Source organism: Catharus ustulatus, chromosome 3, assembly GCF_009819885.2.
Source record: "Catharus ustulatus isolate bCatUst1 chromosome 3, bCatUst1.pri.v2, whole genome shotgun sequence".
In the NCBI taxonomy this organism is placed as follows: Eukaryota; Metazoa; Chordata; class Aves; order Passeriformes; family Turdidae; genus Catharus; species Catharus ustulatus.
The window spans coordinates 84,773,151-84,797,938 of NC_046223.1; the positions used below are offsets into that span (position 1 = coordinate 84,773,151).

The 24,788-nt window shown below is 37.1% G+C and overlaps 1 protein-coding gene across 2 annotated transcripts in view; it reads left to right on the forward strand.

The window, feature by feature from the left end:
• ELOVL4 (ELOVL fatty acid elongase 4) overlaps window positions 1-20,113 on the forward strand; it is a 37,598-nt gene extending 17,485 nt beyond the window's left edge. For both annotated transcript variants that reach the window (XM_033054059.2, XM_033054060.2), the window contains exons 2-6: window positions 2,353-2,540; window positions 5,779-5,859; window positions 12,324-12,495; window positions 14,710-14,837; window positions 15,335-20,113. In XM_033054059.2, the coding sequence (XP_032909950.1) occupies window positions 2,353-2,540; window positions 5,779-5,859; window positions 12,324-12,495; window positions 14,710-14,837; window positions 15,335-15,610 (845 nt within the window). In that variant the 3' untranslated portion in view covers window positions 15,611-20,113. The remainder of the gene's footprint in view (window positions 1-2,352; window positions 2,541-5,778; window positions 5,860-12,323; window positions 12,496-14,709; window positions 14,838-15,334) is intronic.
• The last annotated feature ends 4,675 nt before the right edge of the window (window positions 20,114-24,788 follow it).

Below are 24,788 nucleotides of genomic sequence, written 5' to 3' on the forward strand. Positions count from 1 at the left end.
CTTTCACCCTCTGGTGAATGCCCATTCTTCCATCTAGAAGTCTAGAAATCTTTGTCTCCTGACACAGAAGGAAATCTGGAATAGGTCATGGTTTCCTATTTTCAGCACTGGGTGGTAATGTTCACTTGCTGGCTAAAATTCATATCTACCTCTTTCACATTTCTTTGTATTGCCACTTTAGAGTGTAAGATTGCCATGAAACACTGTGTTAGAAAATAGAAAATTCTCTAATGTGTCTTTTCCTCTTTATCCTCTTTGTATTGCCTATTGCAAGAAACCTGGGAAAGCAACTGTGTTTCTTGCCTCACCTGTTCTTAACTCTTGATACACTACAGTGAAGGGATTTGATTAAAGCATGTCACTCATTGACTATTCCCAGAGCTGTCTCTTAACTGACTCATTTCTTCTTGTTTCATGATGACTCCTTGCCTATTACTTGGTACCAGGTAGATGATGATGTTCTTTTCTTTTTTTAATCTTTTGTTTTTAAATTCAGATTGGTAGAGCAATCCCTAAAGGCAAGAAGAAACTAAAGAGTAAAGGATATAAGAGTAATAATTGCAAGGCAGTAGTGATTTCAACTTCAATAGGTGGTATTCTGTGTGGTTTCAGGAGCTTGCCAAAAAGTTAAGTGGTAACTGTTTTCTCTCACTCTGTGCAGGTCCTCTTTTATTGCCTGTGTTTCTACAGCTGATCTATCTGATTTTTTGACACTCCTACCTGTAGTCCTTGCCCTATCTTGCCTTTGGCTTCTTGTGCTAGCTGTGGCCACACGGTTGAATCCCATCATCCTGGCAGCATCAATGTCCTTTCTTGAAGTTTCCATGCATTAGGATGAATTTTCTCGTCTTGTATTAAGAGCCATGATGGAAGCAGTTAGGTTTCTCTTTCTTCTTTTCCACTTATTTTTAGGCCTCCTAACATCTCGTAATTGTGCAGATCAGTTATTGTTAAATCATCTGAAGTAAGAAGAATCTATGTTATGCATGCTCCCTTTCCCTAGTTCACAGTATTTGTTGATTATTAGAAATAGAGGGCCTCATGAATTTTGTTCCTGAAATTAGGTTCTAATTTATGGCCTTAAGTACAACAAAGGAAACAAGAATGAAGTGTAGGAGAAGTAATGACAGCACTGTTCTGTACTTCCCTAACTTTCTTGATAAAGAAGCATTTTCTAACTTGCTGGTTGTGTACCTGGGATCAGAAATTAATTTATGGCATAGGGATTTTTCATGGTGTTTCACGTACAGTTCTCTAAAAGAAACTCGTCCTCTGGGTAAATCTCTGGGCAGCTACATTTGTGAGTTTGCCCACACTTGACTGAAGGCAGGTGTTTTGGATATTTGAGCTTCCCAAGGAGCCCTGTGATGTGTTTTCCATATGAACTGCAACTGGCTTAAGCATCTGGAAAGTAATCCAGTTAGTATCATAGAGCTGTGCAGTATCTGAAGTTCTGATAGTTATCTCTTGCTACAACTTGATATTAGCCTTCAGGGCAGGGGGAGGACATGGCACATGGGACAACACAGGCACTAAGTAAGGAGGTGTCACTGCAGTCTCACTTCCCTCCTCTAGCAGAGCTGTCTTCTAATCCTAGATGTCACTGGTTCATCGGGCTAAGACTGCTTTTTTCACACTGATCCAGAACTTGATATGGCATATTCTCAACTCTGTAATATGTGTAATGTAACTGGATCCTGTGAGTGACTGATGGAGACTGTAAATAAAACCTTTGTTTCCCATATGGCAGCACGACTGACTAGAAGCATCCCTTTAGAACTTTTTTTATTTGGTTTTTTTCTGGTAACACTGTTAGTATTCTGTCTGAAACATGGCACTGACCTACATCAAATAGCAAAGGTTATCATCATACAACTGTATAAAATTGATAGGAGACTTTCTAGTGCCTAATTTTAAACTAATAAAACCTATTGGTTTTATCCGTATTTTGCCATATTTGTGTATCTTTCATTTGCAGTGGTGTTGATTATTTGGTTATACTGCCACTGCAGTCACTATTCATCATAAGCAAAATTCGTTTGGAGGGATTAGTGGGTTGATTTGTGTTTGGGCTCATGTGATTCTGTTTGCTTTATTGTTTTGGATTGTAGAACCAGACAACAGAGCTTGAATGACATAATGAATCTCTGTGTGTGGTAATGTGATTTTTTTAAAACTATTTTCTTTAACCTTCCTAGAAAGAATGAGTGCATTGTGTTTCTGATGCAGCATACTATCTGATGCAGCTGTTCCAGGAGAAAATAATACTTAACAAATTCAGTGCTCTAAGTGATGATGGAATATATTTTATTCAGCCCTTGTTGACTTCTTCTCTTTGCTTCACTCCCCTAGACAAACGTGTTGATGACTGGCCCTTGATGCAGTCTCCATTTCCAACCCTGACTATAAGCACTATTTATCTCCTCACTGTCTGGCTGGGCCCCAAATGGATGAAGACGAGAGAGCCCTTCCAGTTACGCTTCCTGTTGGTTGTTTACAACTTTGGAATGGTTCTGCTCAACTTCTTCATTTTCAAAGAGGTGTGTATGCCCTCTTGCAGGAGGGAATTCTTACTAAGGTTTGAGGATGTCAAAATTAAAATGGTGTTGCATATTCTTGAAGTTGGCTGAGAGTGAATGTTTTGCACAGACTTTTAAAGATGAGTTTGCCTTTGAGGTAAGCATTTCTATGAATAGGTAGTTTCTGTTTGAGAATAATTGCACCAAATGAGTCCATAGAGAGAATTGGTGTTTGAGGTATTCCAAGTTCTTCTTAAATTTATGTTAGTCTAAATACTGGAGAAAATAAATTCTGTAGATTTACAACCTGTAACTGATACTTCTTTTCATCTTAATAATTCTAAAGGGTATAGAATGTATGTTGTTAGAAATTGAGCTGTTTTATTACACTTTCAGTGTGTTTACAGACAACAGACATCTTAATTTCTAAATACTATAGTGAGGAAAAATATCTTGTCTGTCAGTTATCTTTAAGAACAAAAATGAAGTGAACTATATATTTAAATAAAAATAAAAGGATGCAGACGTCTAATATTTGATTTGCAATGTTCTGAGTGTGTTACTTGTAATAAATTTCAGTGTTGCTGCATTTTTCCTTTGCTGGATTTTCTGGACAGAGGAAATGAGTAGTGACACTGCAGTGGATCAGCTGTGTAGCAGTAGCTAACAGGGATTACTTGACAGTTTGGTAATTATTATCCAAGGATAGCTGGACAGAATATGGCTGATGCTAAGTTTATGCTGCTGTGACTGCTTGTGTGGATCAGGAGTTGTCTTCTTGGAAAACCTCTGATTATAAATCTGCAAAATCGGTTTCCAGAAGAGAGCAAATGAACTGAGCAGTTAAAATTACAGCATTGCAGAACTGTCTGGTCTGTTCTCTTTTTTTGCCAGGAAAAGATGGTAAATCTGATGATGATCTGCATTTTGATCCTTTCCCTAGCATAAAATCCTTAATCATAAAATGATTTCTTCTTTAAGACATGGTTTAGTGAAATTTTAACCATCACACCTTAGTCATCATTTTGTCTAAATTGTTTTCTTGTGCTATTCAACTAAATAATAAAGCGTGACAGGTACAAAAGAATTTAATGCTGACATGAAAGCATAGTTGAAGGAAGAGATTAAATCCAATCATCTTGGCAGGCTAAAACTGAAACTCCTGAAATTAATTCTGCAGTGTTACTGCCATGCCTGTCCTTTTCACATATTCTTTAAATTTGTTTGCTTTATCCATAATCTGCATTATACCAAACTTGCAGTCAAATAATTTTCAGACCTATTTTCCTTATAGGATATGTGTTTGTAGCATTTCCAAGTAGCTGAATTAACATAAAAATTAGTGGGACTGCAAATATATATTTATTGTTAATACGCTGAAAGCTCATAGCTTTATACACAGAGGTTCTAGTTTCCTGCTCTCTCCTAATGGTAAGTTGTTATTCAATGGATTTTAAGGCAATGGATACAGCATTACCAGCAAGTGTCTTTTCTTGATTGTAGAGACTGATAGGAGGAAGGTGTTCAAGTTTCAGTTGTTCCCTGTAACAAAGCAATTTCTACTGCTGAAGTTTACAATAACATTGTGCCACTATTGTAATTCACATGAGTTTTTATGTAATTGTTGTGAGTAATAACAATTTTGTGAGTGATTGTAAAGTTTCCAGACACTGCTAAGAACAGAATTTGAATGTGAAATACCTTTAAAAGTTATTTAAATAGCCATCCTGATGGCAACTCTTTTGTTCATCTGTGGTAGCTTATGTTGAATAGTAAGTCATAAAGCACTGCTAGTCTAGTGCAAGACTCATACACTGAATTCAAATTCAGGTCCAAATCTGGAGCAAATTTGGCTTAGAACATGCAGAAGTCACAATGGAATAGACCCTGTTTTGCCACAAAATCATGAATTTCTTATTCTACTTCAGGGCAGTCTGTTGAAGTCAATTTGCTGCCTTTTACCAAGGGAACCTTGGTTGAGTTATCCAGTAGGTCACAGTAGAGATTGGTTGGTTTCTGTAACTGCAAACTAAACTTTCCCTGCTCTTCTCTATTAGTACTGGATGTGCTTTGTGCCTTGTGTGGGACCATACTGGAGTTCCAGTTTGTTACAGCAGTTTGTAAAGCGATTTAGATGATGCAGAAGTAGTTCAGTTTCTTTTCTAGGATAATTTCTGTGAAAAGTTCTTTCATTTACCTCCTTTAACACACATGCAGAAAATAAGTCCAGAGGTTCAGAAGGTTTTGTATGTTGTTTTTTTTTTCCTGCATAACACTTATTGTTGCATTTGACTGCACTCCTAGTCTGTATGCAAGATGAGACACCAAAGTATACTCAAGTTCAGTCTATTTAAGGATGAAGTCAGGTTAGTGTAAGAGTAGTCAGTGCCTATCCACAACAGGATTTTTGAGATCTTTTTCTATCACCCCAGTTTATGTCTGCTCCACTGCTGTCTCTCTTTGATCCTTAATGGAGTGGGATTACTTGGCTATAAACATTCTTAGTTCGTAACATTTATGAATGTCAAGATTAGGAGTATTACTTGAACTTTGTACAGCTCTAGACTGTACACTGAAGGTGTACTTCTTTCCAATGGCAACTTGCTCAAATGTCAATTTTATCTTCTCCTGACCGGGTTTTTGCAACCTGCTTGCTTTGGAGAGGCCCCACAGAAGCACTTCAATTGCTTTAGCCATTTTTGATGGCACAAAATGGGAAACTTTTCTCCATCCTTTTTTCCTCACTTTGTTTAGCAGTTATTCAGCTTTGACTGTTCAAAGTTGGGGGGGATGTTCTGGATTTTGATTGTTATACTGTGCTAGGAACTGTAGGTCCAAATTATCTAATACCTGGCTCTTGAATAGTGTTCTCTTAAATCCATACTGGAAATAACATTTCTGTCAATCATAGTGAAAGCAATTAGTTATTTTGTGTTTCTGAAGCTAGTGCCAGAAGAAAGAATAGTCATGTCTGAGTAGCTGAAGGTCATACTGGAATTTGTTGTACAAGGCTTTCATTATCTGGGCAGGGAAAAAATGAGTACTTTCTTTATAATTTATAAGAAAAAAATAAATAGTCTGTAACAATAGATTGTTGTACTAAATATTGGCTTTCTTCAGTAGTATTTTCAGGACTAATAAGAATATTTTAAGTATTTTTGTTCAGGTAAGTTTGATGTAGCAAGAAATTTGTTGATAATTGTTATAAATATGCTTTATGTATTATATTTCCCCTCATGTGTGACTTTAATATTTTCAGTTGTTCTTGTCATCAAGAGCTCGGGGGTACAGCTATGTCTGCCAGACTGTGGATTATTCAGATAATGTTTATGAAGTTAGGGTGAGTATTTCTTTTTTGTATTTGTATATAAATGTGTGTAACATATAGCACTAGCTGATGGTTTAAGCCTTTTCTGAAAACAGTGTTTCCACAGCTGCTTTTAGCCATGCCTGTATCCCGTTACAACCTCGCTTCAGGTTTGACTACATCGTACGTAGCAGGTTTAACCAAAGTGCATCAGCATATTTGTGCTAACTTTCATCTGACTGCTACAAGTAAGGGGAGTCTTAAAGATACCATCCTTGGCTTCATCCACACTTGTACAATCCAGGGTAAACTTTGTGTACATGCTTTGGTTCCTAGATTTGCTGAAGGTTGGGGTACCAGGGTAACCGCAGTAAAGGTGGTTAAATGAAAGCAAGTGAGATCTGTCATCTTATCTTGTGGTTGCACTTCACCCATACTGGTGAGACAACTCTTTGTCTCCTTTACTCATGTTTGGCTTTATGAGGTCTTGCTGGCATTTGGTAAATGTGTTATCAGTACATTTCATTGTATAATCTTAGATTTCAAATATCAGGGTTTTGGAAAACACCCAAATTAAAAGCAAAGTGCAGATCCCTGTTCATTTTCGTAATGCTGTTAATTAGCTCATGTACTAAACCTTATCTTCCAGCAGAGCTGACACTTGAGAATCTCTCAGCTGTTCTTGCAAGTTTCATGTACAGATTAGGACATGTTCCTGAAAATGCAGTGAAAGTATGTGTTATGTATATAGTAGTTTGAAAAATGTTTGTCTCTGAGGTGGCTTTTCATGGACAGTGTTAGTAAAAGCTAGTGCATGTGGCAGGGTTGATAGTGCGAATGAAAGAATTGAGTCTTACACTGTGTTTGTAATGGCAGATATTGCAGAACAGCTCCATGTGTAGATTTTTACTGGCCTTACTTTAACTGCCAGTCTTTCACCTCTGCCAATACTGTGCTCTCACTATGTCAGTCACTAGATTCTGTTAAAAATTTTGTTGAGAAACAAGATCTAGCAAAGTATAGCAAGTGCTTGACAGGTTTGAGGTTTTTAATAGATGAGCAAAATAGAATGCCCTTGTACTTAGCTGAATGACTTTGAGGACTGGTGTGGTATATATTGAAAGAATTTTTATATTAGCTAAATACAAGCAGTACTCTGTTTCATGGCCTCACTTTTAGGTGCACTTATTTGTGGGAGGCAGAGGAGAGGTCAGACCTGCTCAAAAGAATTATCATTTATTTTGTTTGTTATGACAAGGACAGCATTATTATACAATGAAATAAAGGCAAAATGACCTGAAGAATGTATTTATACTATAAAATATGTCCAGAAAGGAAGAGTTGCTCTAGCAATATATACTCTTGTAACGTCCTGACTTTTATTATTTTTTTTAATTTAAAAAATATATTTCCCAGATTTAAAATTAAATCCCAGATTTGTGGATTTACATAAAACTTATTCCTGAAGTTGTAGCATGTTCAGTTTGCAGCTGAGGGAGTTGAGGAAAATAGAGTCCTCTCAAGTTGCTGCAACAACTGTATAGTATGCTATCAATCAAGATTCTTATCTTGATCATTTTCTGGTATGAATTCTGAATGAATTCTCAGTTTAGGTAAATAAGTTGCAAGTAGAAAATTTTACTTTCCACAAGTGTGCTTTGTCTAACTGAGGATTCTGGAATACATTTCTATCCTGCTTTACAGTATATCATGCTCTGGATTTAGACGGTGTGTTGGTTTTTGACACTGTCTGACCAAAAAAAACCCAATCTGAGCCTCTTCAAGATTTCTTTCACCATAGTTTTTGATAATATAAGCTCGCAAAAGCAATTTTAAAATGTTTTTGCAGTTTTGAGTATAAAATTGATAAGCATTTCAGCACATCTCTCACACCCTTTTAATAGATCTAGATACTAAATGTCTAGCATTTATTGGCACCAGGTTTACTCTGCAGAGAAATGCTGCACTGCAACAGTAGAATCAATTGCAAATGCAATGCATTTTCTGGGGAATGAGTAAATAAATTCAGTGTTCCTCAGATAAAGGAGACTGGGAGTAACTCACATGGAAACAGCACTGAGCCCAGAAGGCATTATGGAACATGCTCGGAAAAGCAGAGCTTCATATACGACTTTCATTTGAGGCTTTGAAATTTGGAACAAACATTAAGAAATGTGAAACTAATTGTATATAGTGGTCTAAATGGCAACTTAGGAACCTTTGTAGTGCCTCTGTTTCTGTCCTTTTGGGAATGTGCCACTGTGATATTGCCATCACCTTGAGTGGCCTCTTTTGTGTGAAGCTCTTGATCAAAATAAGGGGTCAAGAAACCATCCTTTGTCCTTCCAGAGAGTACAGAGCTCTCAGAAAACAGTTCCCCCAAAAAATAAATAAGTTTGGCTATCCTGGGTACCAGAGAATATCTTTTTCTGCCTCTCCAACCCACATCATGTATCAAGATGGTAAGCCAGTGATTTTAAGGGAGCAGTGTAAGGGCATGTGGTGGCACTTCCCCTGTACAGCAAGCTGCAGCTCAGAGACCTCTTAAGTCAGACATGGCCTCTTTGGTTTTGCTAGTTTTTAGGAGATATATTTCCATATATTTGTCCATATATTTTCTTCAACTTTGTCAATCTTCTGGCTTCCACTGATGGTTAATTGTGTAGGTAATTTACACAAAATGTGAAGAAGCTGGTCCTCCTGCTTACTATTTTGAACCTACTACACGTGTTAGTCTCATTCAGGCTCCCCTGACTGCTCTACAAGAAACAACAGGGACAACACTGGGCCATGCAGGGATGAAAATTAAATTCCACAGAAATTCTGCAGAAACTTTTGCAGAAATCAACTCCTTTGTGAAGGACTTACATGATGGATGTAGTAGGTAGCCACCTTACTGACTGCTGGCAGGAAGTTGAATGGTTTTGTTATAAAAAAATAAAATGTTCATAGTAGACAAGAAAAGGGGGAACAAACCTCTAAGAAGATATTTAGAGGGATCTACACATGCATCTTGCAAAAACTTTTTTGGTTATAGCTTAAGAGTCAAAATAATAAATGCAAAGGGCTGAGATGTTAAATCCATGCTTTGTAGTACTCCCCTGGGTGCTTCAGTATTTGAAGTGAACGATTTTGTAACACTAATTTAATGTATGCTGGTGTCTGTGAGTAGTCATTTACCCCCTCTGCTTACATTTGTCTGTCCTTGTTTCCCAGGTCACAGTTCATCTATTTTGTTAGCATTTCTGAAGAGCTAAGAATTGTGGATATGGGGCTGTGTGAATTAGTTCTTATTTTAAATGTGCTGATTGTGATCATGAAGCTGAGCAATGGTTGCTTTCTGTATTGTAATTGTAATCAGCATTGCTGGTATTTATGTCTCGAACTTGAGAAGTTTCCTTTTATTAAAAAGACATAATGGCTTCAGTAAACTTGATTTCACAAGTTCTGTAAACAAAATTGTAAAACTGAAAGAGAGAAAAGAGTTCACTATAAAAGCTATTTTAATTTTTCACCTTCCAAGAAATACCTGTCCCTTCATACTCGTTAATGGATAAATGTCTCCAACCCAAATGTGGAATAATTGTGCTGAAACAGAATCCTGTGATAAAACAGCCCTCCAGTCAAACACCCTGCAGCAGGCAGAGGACATGGGATTGGACCTCTTGTTGACCCCCTTAATCCTAGGCTGTAATGTAATCTTTCTGTGCCATCTGGTGTTTTAACAGAATTAGATTGATACATATGAAAGTTACCAGAAAATGCATAGTTGTGACTAATATTGTTCATTACAAGAATGTGCCTTTTTAGTGCATGTTTCCTTTTCTTTTCAACTAAATCCTTCTTGCATGCAGTGTGCAAAGGCTACAGGTTAGGTCATGATTTCTGATGCTTTAATATCTTAAATTTAATAGTAGCCAGCTGCTCCTGACATAGCTTAGATATCAGTGTATTGTTCTCCTCTATTTGTGTCCTTTTTCACTGAATTTATGCATGGCCTCAGGCAAATGACTAGACGTCTGTTTCATTTTTTTTTTTTCTATAAGCTAATGATGAAAACATCTGCAGAAATCACTGGAAGTACTGAAATAGATCATCAGTGCACAAAACCTATCAGGTTTGAGAGTAAATGGTAGAAAATTTGATGATAGTAAGAGACCAAAGAAGCTGACAGGCAAAAAAATCTACTAGAACACAAAATCAGCAGGTTAATCCTTCAAATAATCCTGTTGTTTTCCTTAAGTGAAGAGGAGCATTTTGATCAAAAGTTCAGATTATCTTTACCCATGGAGTGTAATTGCTTTCTCTGCTAGGTGGAATTCAAAAGAAGAGCAGTGAGATGTGTTATGTGACTTGTCCAAGAACATATACTGAACTTGTGGCACTTTGGGTACAAGACAGAAGTATTTGTGTAGGATTTTTATATTTTTCTCTGTGTCACAGTAAATTGGCTATTTACTTATTAGCTATTTGACTTACTGTTCCCCTATTTCATTAACAAAAATATCCATTTACTTTATAAAGATTTTATGGCAGTTTGCTTGTAACTGACCCCCTGGTTCTCTAAAAGTTGCTTTGAAGGGAGGACCTCCAAAGAGCTAAAGAAATGTTGGGCTGGATTGTCATTTTATGGATATACAGTCCAAAGTGTTTATTGTTACCTTATGAAATGAAAAGATGGTTATCTTAATTTATTTCAGAGATGCAGCTTTAGCAAAGACCTGTAAAAGATGCTGGACTGTTATTCTTAACCCACTGGGTGTGAGACAAACCTTGATGTGGGTGTTATTAAATACCTGACTACTTGTCCCAGAGGCAGTACTGGATATTGAGCAATATATATATATATGTTTATATGATTCTTGCAGCTTTGCTGTGTGTCTGGGAGCTCCAAGATCTGTGAGAGTTACTTTTCTGTCATTAAGCCTCACTCCAGCTCTTTGTGTAAAAGTGAAAAAATCTGCCTCCTCTTCCCAAAACCTGAAGTCGGCTAAATCACATCCAGAGAGTGAGAAGCGTGTTCATTAATGGATACATAGAAGGCTGCAGTCTGGCATCAGTAAGATGTGCAGTGCCTCTGGGAAACTGCAGAGCCTGCAATGCAGATATGCAGCACTCTTCTCCCATGCTACATTTTTGCTTCTACTGTAATATCTCCTGAACTGTTCAGACCAATTATGGCTATGGCAAACTCAGTCTGTGGAGAGATGTTGTCCTTTCCCACTGGTTTAGAAAGGTGGAGAAAAACACCATGCTGGGCTATAGCATTGCCCTCTACAGCTCTTTATGATTCCCCTTTATTTCACCTAAAAGTGTGTCTGTAGCTGGGAAGGTAAGCTACTCTGTGTTAATATTTTTTTTCTTCTGCCTTCCCTGGGGACTGAGGGGGTGGTGGGGTTATTTCACACCGTATTAAGTTGAGAAAGTCTGGTTTACCATCAACTGAGTCCTGAAAGACAAGGGCAACTTCTTACAAATAGGTGTGTTGTGACATTGCCTGCTCTCCTTGCTGGTGGTACCAATTCCAAGTCTTTTTTTTTTCACTCTCTGTGTGAGTCACCAGCTGGTCCCACCCTTGCATAACAAGCTAGATGACTTGCAATGCCAAAACTAGACTTGTTGCTATGTTTTGGGATCTGGAAGGGAGTCCCAACCACCGCCATACTCCCATATCATAGCATTAGCATATTGCTACACACAGCTTCTGGGCTTTACTTGCTTTGACAATATCCTAATTTCAGCAGGAAACCCTGTTTGTGTTGCATCCTGGGCAAGATGCACTTGATGGGTGGATTAGAAAAAGAATTTTGGGTGTGTAGCACTTCTTTGTTGGGTAGATGGATTATATCTACTCAGTTTTTATGGCTCCTGTGGTCTCTTTTTTTATACTCCCTGAATAGCAGAGAGCCATTGGGGGGATGCTGATTTACAGAGGGAGTTACTGAGCAGGCCAGAAGAAGCTGAGGGAATATTGCTATAAGGAATGTGAAATCTGTACTGCATCTAACTTTTTTCTTGATATCTTTCCGCCTGTGGTACTGAAGGTTTCACCTCTGCAACTTCATTTAATCATAATGTTTCTCCTTCATTTTTCTGACCACATCAAAGTGTTACCTCATTAGAAGGGGAAGCCCTTTGGGAGACTTCTTCTGCAAATCTTAGGAGAGAATGAGGAAACAAACTTCCCATGTTAAACTGGTAAACTGTTTAGATATGACAAAACTTTTAACTATATCAGCTCTTTTTTACAGATGAGACTGGTGAGCAATAGGCTCAAAATAATCATCTTCCATAAACTTCTTCCATGTCCAGAACAGATGAAAGGAGTATTTTTCTGTTGTTCTCATACTGTCAAATATTTGACTCCACCTCGACATTTAACCAGGATTTAGGGAAGGAAGAGGTATCCTTCTCACAGAGCAGATAGATGGGTGAGAACTTTGTTCCATTCTGTTTGATATCACTAAAACTTGTATATTCTCTGTTTTTCATTGCAGATAGCTGCTGCTTTATGGTGGTATTATGTCTCTAAAGGAATTGAATATTTGGATACAGTATTCTTCATCCTGAGGAAGAAATTTAACCAAATTAGTTTCCTTCATGTCTATCACCATTTCACCATGTTCACCTTGTGGTGGATTGGTATTAAGTGGGTTGCAGGTGGACAAGGTGAGTTCCTCTCATATGCTTTTGACTGGGCAGAAGAGAGAATTATTATTGTTTCAGAGGAATAGAAGAAAGTTTTAGAGACTTGACTTTATAATATACAAAATTGTTTATTAATGCATACAATCTCTCTCTGTGGGAAACATGGGGGAGGAAAAGATAGCAGGGCAATAATCTAATGAATTGCAAAACTTCTTTTCTTTTTCTCATGGGCATCAATTGCAAGCCTGAAGTTCTGCCTTCAAAAGTGTCTGTATCTGTGTGAAGCAGAAAGATGTATGCATCTTGCTTAACTTTAATTTTTGCAGATACAGAGAGCTGCAAAATCTAATTGTGGGCCACATTCCGTGTGAAAATTTAATGAAGTCAATGGAGATGTTATTTTGGCATTGTATATGAGTTTGAGGTTTGCTTTTATTTTTATAAAGAGGCATGTATAAAATTCTGAAACCTTCACTCAGAGGTGATCCAATAAATCTGTCAATTCACTTTTAAAACCTATTAATAATGACTCAAGTCTAAATTCATTATCAGCCTTTTTATCCCCTTTCTTCCTTTCTAAAGCCTTCATCAAATAATTCTATTATTGCTTATTGCACTTGCCACATCCTTCTTTGCCTGCATTATACTCTTGTTCCTGCTTTTAGCCTTGTGTCTCTGAAACTGAAAGCTCTGCAGAGCTGAGGGTTCAGGGAAAATGCCCTGTTTTGTTTGATGTGTGCTTGTAGGCTGAAAATACCATACAGTAAACACAAAATACCATATTATAAATACCAAACTAATATTTTGGGTTTGGTGTTTTGTTTTTGGTTTTTTTGAACCACACTAATACTTAATTCATGGGGGTTTATGCTCCCATTTACTATATGTATTTTGTCCCTAGTGACCACTTACGTTGCAAAGAATAAATATGTAAATTTAGTAGTGACTACCTTTTAATTTCTCTTACGTAATATGCAGGAAGCAGGTACTCAACCTGATGTTGAGATGTTTCATGATCTTTATGTGCAGCTGCACCCATAAAATAAGATTATTGGGGACTGCGTGGTTACTTGTAGTCTTGCTTAGAAACTCCCTGGATATCTCAGAAGGCGCTCTCCCTTGTTGCCTTTTCAGAATTTCCATACTAAATATCAGCGGTTTTTAATACAACACTTGCAACTATTTCCAAATTTCTTTCAAGTTTTGGTGTTCTAGCACTGCCTCTTAGTTCCTAGAGCCTGCGAAAGGAAAAGCAGCAGTTGCTTTTCTGCATTTTTGTAGCACCACTGCATAAATGTGGCTAGATCTGTGTTCTGTTTTCTAGTTGATAACACACTGCTTACATAGACAGGTCTATTATAAACTGGACCCTATTATAACAATAATATTGTGGGTCCAGACCACATGGGTATCTGAGCTGTTTGATGTCAGCAGCTGTTGTCTGTAGTGCCCTAATCTTATACATTAGAGCATTTTTGAGCCTCTCTGTCAGTGTAAGAGAACCTTAACAAGATATAATGTGTTTCTGTTAAATGGCTGCTAATCTTGACAAAGCAGAGAGATCTTAATGCAAATGAAACTGTCAACATGGATCTAATGTGGATCATTCTGGAAAATATTCTACCATACACTAACATATTTAAGACTGCTGGATATTTTAAATCATAAATAAAGAAACTAAAGATGATTAATTTAGACAAACTCACCTGGCAATGCCTTGAAGTTCTTATAAACACCAGTCAAGTTTTGCTTTGTATGGGCTTTTTTGGCCTATTTAATCAGACTTCCATGTGAGTTTCTTGACTTCTTGCTGAGAAGTGAACCTTTTGCCTTTTAATGTAATTTAAAAGATTCAACTTCAGAGCCTGGTACTTTGTACTGTACATTGTCAAATAAAGCTTTTAATAATCCTTTAGAAAAACAGTTGCGGTTACACTAAAACAACTAATGTGGAATAGATGTCATTTATGTCTGTTCAACAAAAATCTTATAAAAAGCTTTGGCATAAGTAGTTACATGGAAGATGTGACATACTACTTGCATTAACATATGTTTCTGTCAGCACATGTTGACAGACAGATCTGTATTATACTATCCAATATTTTGGAGATGGAATCCTGACATGTCCTGTGCTTTGTAATCTTTACTATTAAAAATAATGGTACAAATAATACTAGAAAAGAATCTTCTTTTTTCCAAAATTACATTATGGTCTTCCCTTCTGTTCCTGGACAGCTTTTTTCGGAGCTCAAATGAATGCGTTTATTCATGTCATTATGTACATGTATTATGGATTAGCAGCTTGTGGCCCTAAATTTCAGAAATACCTGTGGTGGAAACGATATTTGACCATATTGCAATTGGTAAGTAGACTTTCTCCTTTTGGGATAAAAGGTGTTGCTTCTGTGTGGATTTGCATTGGTAAAGTTTTGGATTAGATGCTGCTCCTTCCAAAAGTTCTTCTCTGCCTGACACTCCTCAATTAGAATACTTCCTGGAGATGGAAGCATTTATTCAACTTTGAGAAAAAAGTACAGCATAGATCTAAGAGTTGTGTGAGTTAGTCTAATACTTCTTTGCTAGTTGTTTTAACTGAATTAGAAAAACATGTTCAAAATGTAGAGAAAATCCAGATGGCATATTATCTTCTCATTTTCCTGTTTCTGAAAACTGATGCCAGATACTACAATAAATTCGATGTTCCTGGTCAAGCACAGATGTACCTGCATGAAGCCAAATACAGCTCCCTGTACCTCACAATTCAGCAGTTTTCATTACTTAATGAATTGGTATAAATTGATGTGCTCAGACCTACAGAATATATCCAGATGTTTTTGATTCTATATTTTCTGTCTTTCAGGTGCAGTTCCATGTGACTATTGGCCACACAGCCTTGTCTATTTATATTGATTGTCCTTTCCCTAAATGGATGCACTGGGGTGTCATTTTCTATGCTGTCACCTTCATTTTCCTGTTTGGTAACTTCTACTATCGGACTTATAAGCTGCCCAAGGAACCTGTAAAGAATGGCAAAATAGCAAATGGTGCTGTTGCAAATGGCGTAAGCAAACCAGAAAGTAATGTGGTGGTGGAAAATGGAAAAAAGCAGAAAAAGGGAAAAGCAAAAGGAGAGTAACTTGATCCAGGCCTTAACCATTGTTGGCAGTGAGGAACCTCCAGTTTGGTTTATAAAAGGAAGAAAAAAACACTATCTGTACCAATTAACCTTAGGTTACTGAAGAGCTAGAACACAGATATTTTCATTATTTATGAAGATTGTTTTAAGAACAACACTAAAGTTGAATTTCTATTGTAATTATGTAATTATCATGCATATGGTCTCTGTGTAAACTTGTAGACTGCTGGTGTTGGTGAATGTAAGGAAGAATTGCAGTTGATTCCGTGTTTAGCAGTCCAAAAGTTAATACTACCATTGATACAGGCAGTTGTGTTGGCACCCACGTTTCTCGGGGGGTGGGGGGCGGGGAAGGAAGTAGCATTTGAATACTTGTGCTTTCTTTCCAGAAAATTATTAAATTTCAAATTATGATGTATTATCTAATCAGGATGCGTAACTTTTCTTGTCCTCCTTGGAGAGTACCTGCAGACAAAATACGTCAGAACAGTGTTTGACTTTTCAGACATTACTTGATTTAATTGAGTATCTGTTACAGTTTGGATTTTGTTTTATTATTTTTTCTTGTGTGGAAATATACCTACCTCTTCATCTGCTGAAAAAAATTTTGAGCATTAAATAATTGGTTTCTGAAATATGGAGTCCTCTAATCTAAATATCCATTAATACTAATTCAGGAGAGCATGTGTTTCCCTGTGGGAGTAAAGGGATTTTTGGTGGTATCCTTCGATCAAGTAATCATTTTAATGTAAACTGAAATTTTGGAATGGTACTTTTAGTAGAGCCAAGCCAAGAGTATATTTTAAGAATGTATAAATATAAACAAATATATTGGTTGAAGCAAGCAGTAAAAATAGACCTGCTGCTTGTTGTCTGTGACCTGCATTAAATCTGTGGCTCTGACTGAAACTCAAAATGGTAAGAAAATGCTATGGTGGAGAAAAAACAGCAGGTAATTCCATTTAGAAATGTGTGCATGGGTAGGCATGCTAACTACATGACCAACCATCACTTTACTGGGAGAGAGAATTTAATTTAAAAGTACTAAATACAGCGAACATAAAACGTTGAAAATGTTGCTATTTGCTTGATACCTGTCAAAACTCTATTTGTTAGACACTTGCAGACAAAGTACAGTTGATAGACAGGCCACCATTATAAGTTAGAACTGCTAAAATAAGTAGAAACTTTTAGATGGATTTTCATTTACATGTTATATAAAGGGCTTTTTACCATTCCTTTTGTGAAGAAAAGAGGAAAGATTTATACTCCTTCTGAATAATGTGATTCTAAGAGGTGCATTTTGAGCTGCTTAGCATGCAATGAGTAGAAGATGGGTGGAATTAGAAACTATATCCTGAATTACTGTGTTCCTTGGCCATCTGAAAGAGCTAGATTGTTAGTGTTCAAATGCATTCTTCCCCCCAGCTCTGGTCAAAAACATATCCAGAGGTAGCAACAAACATATCTGGCAAGTGGCACCATTGGTGCAGAAAGAGTACACAGCACTGTGAGCATAAAGTGAGTGACATGTTTGATAGATTTTTGCATCCCTATTATCCATTGACTTTATAATATGCAAGCAGGTCACATATTCTGTGTCTCAGGTTTGTCTTGTCTCTATAAAAAAAATCTAAACCCAGAAAACAGGTCCTAGGAAAAAGAGTTTTGGATATAGTCTGTTGTATTCAAAAGTAATTCCTAATGCTGGAGTTGGTTCAGCTGGAAGGTGGCTCATCCCTAATCACCACCACTGTGGATTTTTGGTCAGAATATAGAATTGTGAAAAACTGTCTCTGCTGAACTCAAATGCATGTGACCATTGAGTTTCTTATCTGCTGTGTCTTCTGATTCTTCCAGCCTTTGTAATGATGCTTTTTGCATTTGCATAAATGCGTAGTGTGGCATGGGGAAGAGGGATGGTGCTCTACCCTTCTTTCTTGGACAAATGCCACTACCCTTAACCAAGCCAAAATCCTGGCTGACTCAGTAACTTTGGAATGGCTAAAGGAGTAAATAACTATAGAGCAGATTTACAGCACACCTGCTACTCCAAGGTAGTGGCTGGTGTGAATACAGTTACCCTGGTGTAATTTCAAGGTCATTTACCCCACTTTGATTTAAGGGTAGCTTCTTTCTATTCGCTGTGGGATGTGGGCAGCTAACTGTTAAATCTGTATTATTTCTTGAATTGTGTTAAATTGGTTGTTTGCTGTCATTCATTCAATAAGCCAGATCAGCTAAACTGATACTCGTAATGTGATCTAACTCTGAAACAGCATACCAGGGAGTATTCCAGTATTCCAATTGTGTCTTTGCTACACTTTCTGAGTTAAAAAGTATGTCTTGCATGATGGTAAATATTTAAATAGCTGAAAGTCAAATTTTTTTCCCCCTCATCATGCATGGAAGTGAATTAAAGTTGATTGCAATTTGAACACAAGAACAGAACTTGAGTAGAAGCCTACTGTCAAATTTTGGGGTAATTGTTAAATTCTAAAAAAACCGTGAAAAAACTCATTGTGAGAATGCAAGTGTACATACACATCATGTTGTCTGGCCCTGTGCATAAAACCAGATTGAGAGATTACCATTTCATGGAAAAAACCCCAGTTATTAAATTACTGGAACACTGCTGTTTTGAGTACATCTTTTGCAGTATGACTTTCCTAGGTCTATTTATGATATATTTGATTGTTTATGTAATTCAAGTCCCATTACAATCTTGAATATAATGGCCTTATTAAATGTGCATTTTTGTAGGCATGGTCTTGAGTGCAATATTTTTGTTTCTGACTATGCAGCCAGATTCACAGAATACAAGACTGAACTTGTACAGCTTTTTGTTTTTCAAAATATGAGGCAATAATGCACATGTGAAATACTGACAGATTCATTAGAGTCATCTTTGAGTCTAAGGAACCTTAAAATTTTGCCATGAAAGTATGTATAAATATGTGTATTTTCTATACACAGTACTGAAATTCAAATTGTACAATCTTTTGCAGTACAGTTATTCTTTACAGGTTTATTGGGGTATTGTTCTTCTAAATCCTTTCAATTTATTGAAAAATTAAATTCAAACCATTTTAAACTTTTCTCTTTTTTTTGCCAATGAGTGATTATTTTTTTTGCTAAGAGTTCTGAAGCTCTTGAACCAGAGTCTAAATATTTGATGCCATATAAGTAATACCATTTCATTTAGCCTCATCTCTAGCAGTGACAGTTGTTGGATTATTTTAGCACTTTTTCAGTGTAAAATTAAATACAAATTATCTATACGTGTGTATATATGTGTACACATACATAGTGTATGTGTGTGTGTATATGTATGGGTTCTTAGCAGATTCTTTCAATATGTGAAGTAAATTATATTTCTTGAATGTGAATTTGGCAGGAGCTAATAGAATGATTCCTGCAGCTCCAGCAGTAAAATGAAGCAGTTTTTGTTCCATAGATCCAATATCAATCTTGCAAACATAAATAGTATTTGTCAGTCATTTTAGACATAGAATGGCAGACAAGACAGAGCCATTTCTACCAGTGTAATAAATATTTTGAGGCATCGGTTGTAGATTCTGAGGGGAGGGATCTCAACTCAGGGTAGCTCGGGAATTATGCTGAATTATTGTAGGGATCATTTTAGTATGAGTAACTTGCTCCAGGTGAGTCTTTGAAATCATTGCAATCATATTCTCTGTTTAACAGAAAACTTCTAAAAGTAAATCATAGAGTCATAAAGCCATTTAGGTTGGAGAAGACCATTAAGATAACTGAGTCCAACCAATAAACAAATGTTTCTCTGTATGTTCTAAAGCATGGCCTATTTCATAACAGGACCATCAATTACTTCCAGCTCCAGATCAGGAGAAAAAGGTGAAGGCAAAATGAAAATGCTGCACATTTTTTTCAAGTTAACCTAAGGGCACATTTCTTCAGAGTAAATACTTGAACTGCATGTGCTGGGAAGGGAGGTAAGCAAGGACAAATAGCTTTTGTGATGCAAGATCTCAGTCCTAATATAGCTTACAAGCACTAGCTATCTCTTAAAAACTTGAATAAAACTGTTCATGGTGCATAAAGTTAAACCTTGCATGAAGCTAGTGTGGGCTGAGAGTTGTATTTAAAATGAGATCTATTTCAGTTCAAATTGAAGAGAATGGGGAGCAAATTAATTACCTGGATAGTGTATTTATCTTGGTTAGAAACAAAGACTTATCTAATTTGATACCTAAAGCAAGACACCCATATGACATCTCATTGCACTGCAGTCTGATGTGCTGGCCCCTTTGCTAATGTAAGCAGAGGGAACTCCATGGAAATGAGTGGGTTGGTTCCCATTTACCTCAGCAGAGTATGTTGAGCACTAAAGAGCAGAGAAAATACTTGCTTTCTGCCAATATCCCAGGAGGATTGAGGGAAATGTATGGTTCAGGGTGCTGCTTTTGCATAAGGTGTTCATGCTTTTGTAAACATCAAAAATAAACATTACTTTTTTCATGCTGTTTGAGTTTGGTTTTATACATTCTGTAGTATGTTCTTCTGTGTCCCTCTTGCCTCAAGATGCCTGCTAACTCTAGTGTTGTGCAGATCGTGTGATGTAATCTGTTTTGTTGCCCAGGAGTTTGAGAAAACCATTTTTGTGACACATCTTCCCATTTTAAGGTTACAGGGACTTCCTAATTTTGATTATTATTCCCAAATAGTAGTGGAGTGGCTATGAAATCACACTCCGGGAACTGACTGAAAATAGGTTGCCTGCTTAAAACAAACAAAAAAATCCCCTAAGTTTCCTTATTTTTTCTTGAAAGTGTTAACAATTAGGAATACAATTAGCCATGAAGTTTAGTTTTGCTGCACACTGTGTGGTGTTGATGAAGTCTCTCATCTCAGAGAATCTGGAGCACTTTTGGCATTAGGTGCAATTCATGGTTACATGTGCTGGGTACAGCAAGTTCCTTCATTGTCTGCCAACTATGATCTCTGTAATCAACCTTATAACATCAAGTTGCACCCATGTTGCACTCCTAGAACCTCAGTGCAAATAGCTACTCCAGATTTCAAGTAGTAGAGAATCAAGTCTGCCACCACAGCAAAATATGATGTGGTCAATTATGTCTTGCATAATTCTCAAGTATTGCTTCAATCCACTGCTTACATCCTCCCTGGAACCAGAAAATACACCAAGTGTTCAGAACAAGATTTGTCCCTTAGATGATTAACATTTGCTGGGGTAGGCTCTCTCTGCAGGCATCTTTTCTCTTAACTATTCCCCACCAGTAATTAAAAATAGGAACGTGATCAAATCAGATTCATCGGATGATTGGATAGAATAGACTGGATCCTCTGATGGTCGATTTTCTTTTTTGTATCACTTGCTTCTTAACATCTGGGAAAGTGGGGTTTGGTGGGAGTAGGGTTTTATTACCTGTTTTCTTGCTCTGCTCAAAGCACTGGGTGAACGTGGGCTACTCTCAGACACACATGAAGCACGTACTCAAAGACAGCTTTGAAGGCAGTGCCTTCTATGGACTAGTGCCTCTCAGTGTCTTCTTATGCTTGGGACTGCTAGGTCACCTCATGAATGCTGGCACACTTTCCTGTTGACTGCCTGACAAGTCAGTGACATCACATTTGACTTAATTACAAAGATACTTATTGATGGGTAAGTTTATGTCTCTTGATCATCCGGGCCCTGATTAATGCGCACTATAAAACAGTGCTGGTAGTTCCTGCCAGAGAACCACACAGTCAGTGCTGCTTTGAGGGAAAAAGCTATTTGCATTTTGATTCAGTAGGTGGGAATTGATGTAAGCTCTTATGGCATCACTGCTATCTGCCAAATCAATATCAGGTAGGTTTTAGTCTGCTGAACAAAAAGAAATCTTTGATTTTTGCAATGATTCAGAGTGTTTTCTGTCCTTACCTTTAGCTAGAGAGCTATTGTTCTTGCAGTGGTATAACCTTTATTTGTTTGATGAGGAAACCACTGTTACGCTAGTATTTAATGGAGTGTGTTTATGAGAGAAAAATAGAGAAATATAAGAAACAACTTGGGCCAAAAGCTAGAGAACGTGAGGCAATTGCTCCTCTAGTTTTTGCTGTTGCCCCTAGATGTTGCAGGAGTTAAATGGCTGCTCTATAACTGTTACTGCTGTAATGGTATACAAGTATGTAATGGTATTCCAGATGCTGTAATGGTATACAAGTCGTGTACTTGTGTATAAGTGCATTCTGAAGTACACAGAAGTTTGCTTTGTCTTAAATAACAAATAAGAGAGTGATTTATCTGACTACAAATGCTTGGAGTGAAAGTAATGACAAACATCATACTCTTACATTGGCAGGACTCACTGTATTTTCTCATTAATAATCTTCAGAGCTTCTGAATAGCTTTGCAGTAACACAAGCCCTCCAAAGCTGAAAATTGCTGTATAACTGCAAAAAACCTATTTTTGTGGAGATTCTGTTACTGCTTTGCTTCTTTTTTGTACATGTATCTTCAGGTAAGGTGCTTGCTTAACTGAATTATTTCAGAGTGGGATGTATGTCATAGAAAGATCTTACAGTAGCTGCAAGTGAGTAAAATGTTAAAATAAATTTTGGAGTGCTTTACAGTCAGGGGTTTCAAGTCCATGGCATCATTTGGTACATTGGCTTCACCTCAAAGGGTGCTCTTGGGCACCAGGTAGAACAGTCTGGCTCTACCCAGACTGGCAGAGATTTTTCTTGCTGAACAACAGATTCTCACCTAGAAATTGGTGCCTGACCTGGTTTCCACACATTTGGCAGATGGCACAGAAATCCCTGGGCCAAGGAAGAATGGGATTTTTTTGAAGTTTACCTATTCTCAAAACATCAAACTTGGCAGAGGGTGTTGGAACATTTTCTGCTAACAGAGTGAGGTACGGAGTTTGAAGAAAATGTGTGCCTGGATTCAGTACTTGTAGAGAGCCTAGCATGCTTTGCAGTTGTTAGTTGCTTGACATAAAGAAATATGCTGGAAATACTCCAATTAAATAGAAAAACCCATCATATTGTTAGGGTTTACTGAGAAAGTGAGATTTTAGGTAATACCTAGTTCTTTACTGAAAAATTCCTCTTTTTTCCCTTTGCCCTCTTCAATCACTGTGCATGCCTTTCTGTTCTGCTAGAGTGGCTCCTTAGATGAAGACTGTGATGTGTCTTCAGGGAATAGTTTACTGCTGTGATTTGTCACTGGGGCACATGAAGTGACTTTTCTTGCAGTCTGAAATGCCAAATAGCGGCTACACAGTCCAAGCAGATTGAGTAGTAACAATATTTTTCATTTAACAATCTCAAAACTGGGTGTTCTGGATACAATAAACTAATAGAAGTAACAGCTTTTTATTAAATTTTGCATTCCTGCTTAACAAATTTCTTAACAAATTTGGCTACAAGGACAACATCAATTTTCTTTTCTATGATATGAAGGCACACTGTACATTCATAACCAGGGCTTTTGGCTGTGAGAAATAGAGAGTTTACTGTGCTACAAAATCACCTTGGTAGAGATTTTATACTGAGCTCTTCTGTGATGACAATTTAATAAATACCAGATTTCTATATAGGTCTTACTTTTGGGTATTTTTATTTTAAAGCCAGGTAAGTTTTCTTGCACAGGGAAAAATCCCCCATTGTGACTTTTGATGCTTTTTGGTATTCTCTAGGAGAAGTTTCACTTACTTCAGTGAGGATTTTCACTAAGGACAGTCCATGATGCTAACAGAATTTTTAAAAGTTTGATTACCATCTAGACCTCACATTGCACACTAGGAAATTTGGAGTATAATAGAAAAATAAAGACCAAAACCTTTAATTTTTTCCCACTTTTTTTTTTTTTAAGACTTTACAGTAAAGGTGTAATTACTTTTGTAAAATAGTAGAAGTGGCAGCGTATTTTGAACTTACACAATGTTAGCTGTGGCAGAATTCTTACTGAGAAAACTGCTTTGTGCTGTAGACTGGTGCATGGGTGTTTTTTTTCTTGCTTTATGGCACTTCATTAAATCTGCTTTTGATAAGGGATGAGATATGAGACTTATATGTGCAATGCTTGTAACTCACCCTCTCCTTAATGCCTCTAGTTGCACCAGCACTGTGGAATACACCTGTAGTATCATCTTGATAAGCAGTTGGCATAAGTTGCCTGTCTCACAGGTCTATAAAATCTCTTGGATCCAGAAGGTGTTTTTTGAAGCCCATTGAAAGCTACAAAGGGCTTGATTCACTAAAATCCTTGAGCTGAACTATTAGAAAAACAATTTCAATTCCAAATCAAGCAAGCCTGTAATTTTTTTTTCATTCTCAAACTCACAGAGTACCTTTCAAAATATATTTCAGCACATTTTTGGCAGTGAGACAATTTTTCATTCTTTCAACACCTAGAGTCTGACTTTGCCAGCCTCTGGTCCAGCCACTGGCTACCAGGGAGCAGCATTGGGATCTCTACAATTCATGGCAAGTATTAGAAAATTGCTGCTCAGCTCAGTAGGAGACGCATTAAGTAGAAGGAATCCATTTACTTTGTAATATGTTTTGTTAGAAATTTTAACTGACTGGGGAATAAGTAGGTATTTTAATCTGAAAAAAATATTTTTGATATTTTCTTCACATTATCTCTTGATGCATGTTTTCATGGGGAGTAGGAACATGCGCTGTAGGAACAAAGAGATGCACAAAGCATTAGTGGTCTGCTTGTTTTTGCATTGCAAGGATGCTGAAAATAAAATGATGTTTTAGCCAGACAAAGGATTTGAGACTGTTCTCCATTTAATTTTTAGTCTAGCAATTTTTGCAGCATGACATCTTGAGGCAATGGAATTCATTCTTTGTCAAAACAGCAGCAGAATGCTGTGCAGTGCCTCCTTCACTGAGCAAAATTCCTATTATAAGCATAATGCTAGATACCAAGATTAGTTCTTGACATCATTGTGACCTGGTGAGCAGTGCATTCTGGATCTAAATTACAAATTTCAAAGAATTCCATAATTTGCCACAAAATCAATATAATCAACAGCTTTTTTTTCCCAGCACTGTGGCTTGGCCAGGATATAGAGCTTATTGACTGCAAAAGCTATGTTTAGGAGCTGGGAGTTCAGAAAAAGAAATTTAAAAACAAAACACATTGTTTGTGCTCTACTTCCTTTATTTAAAT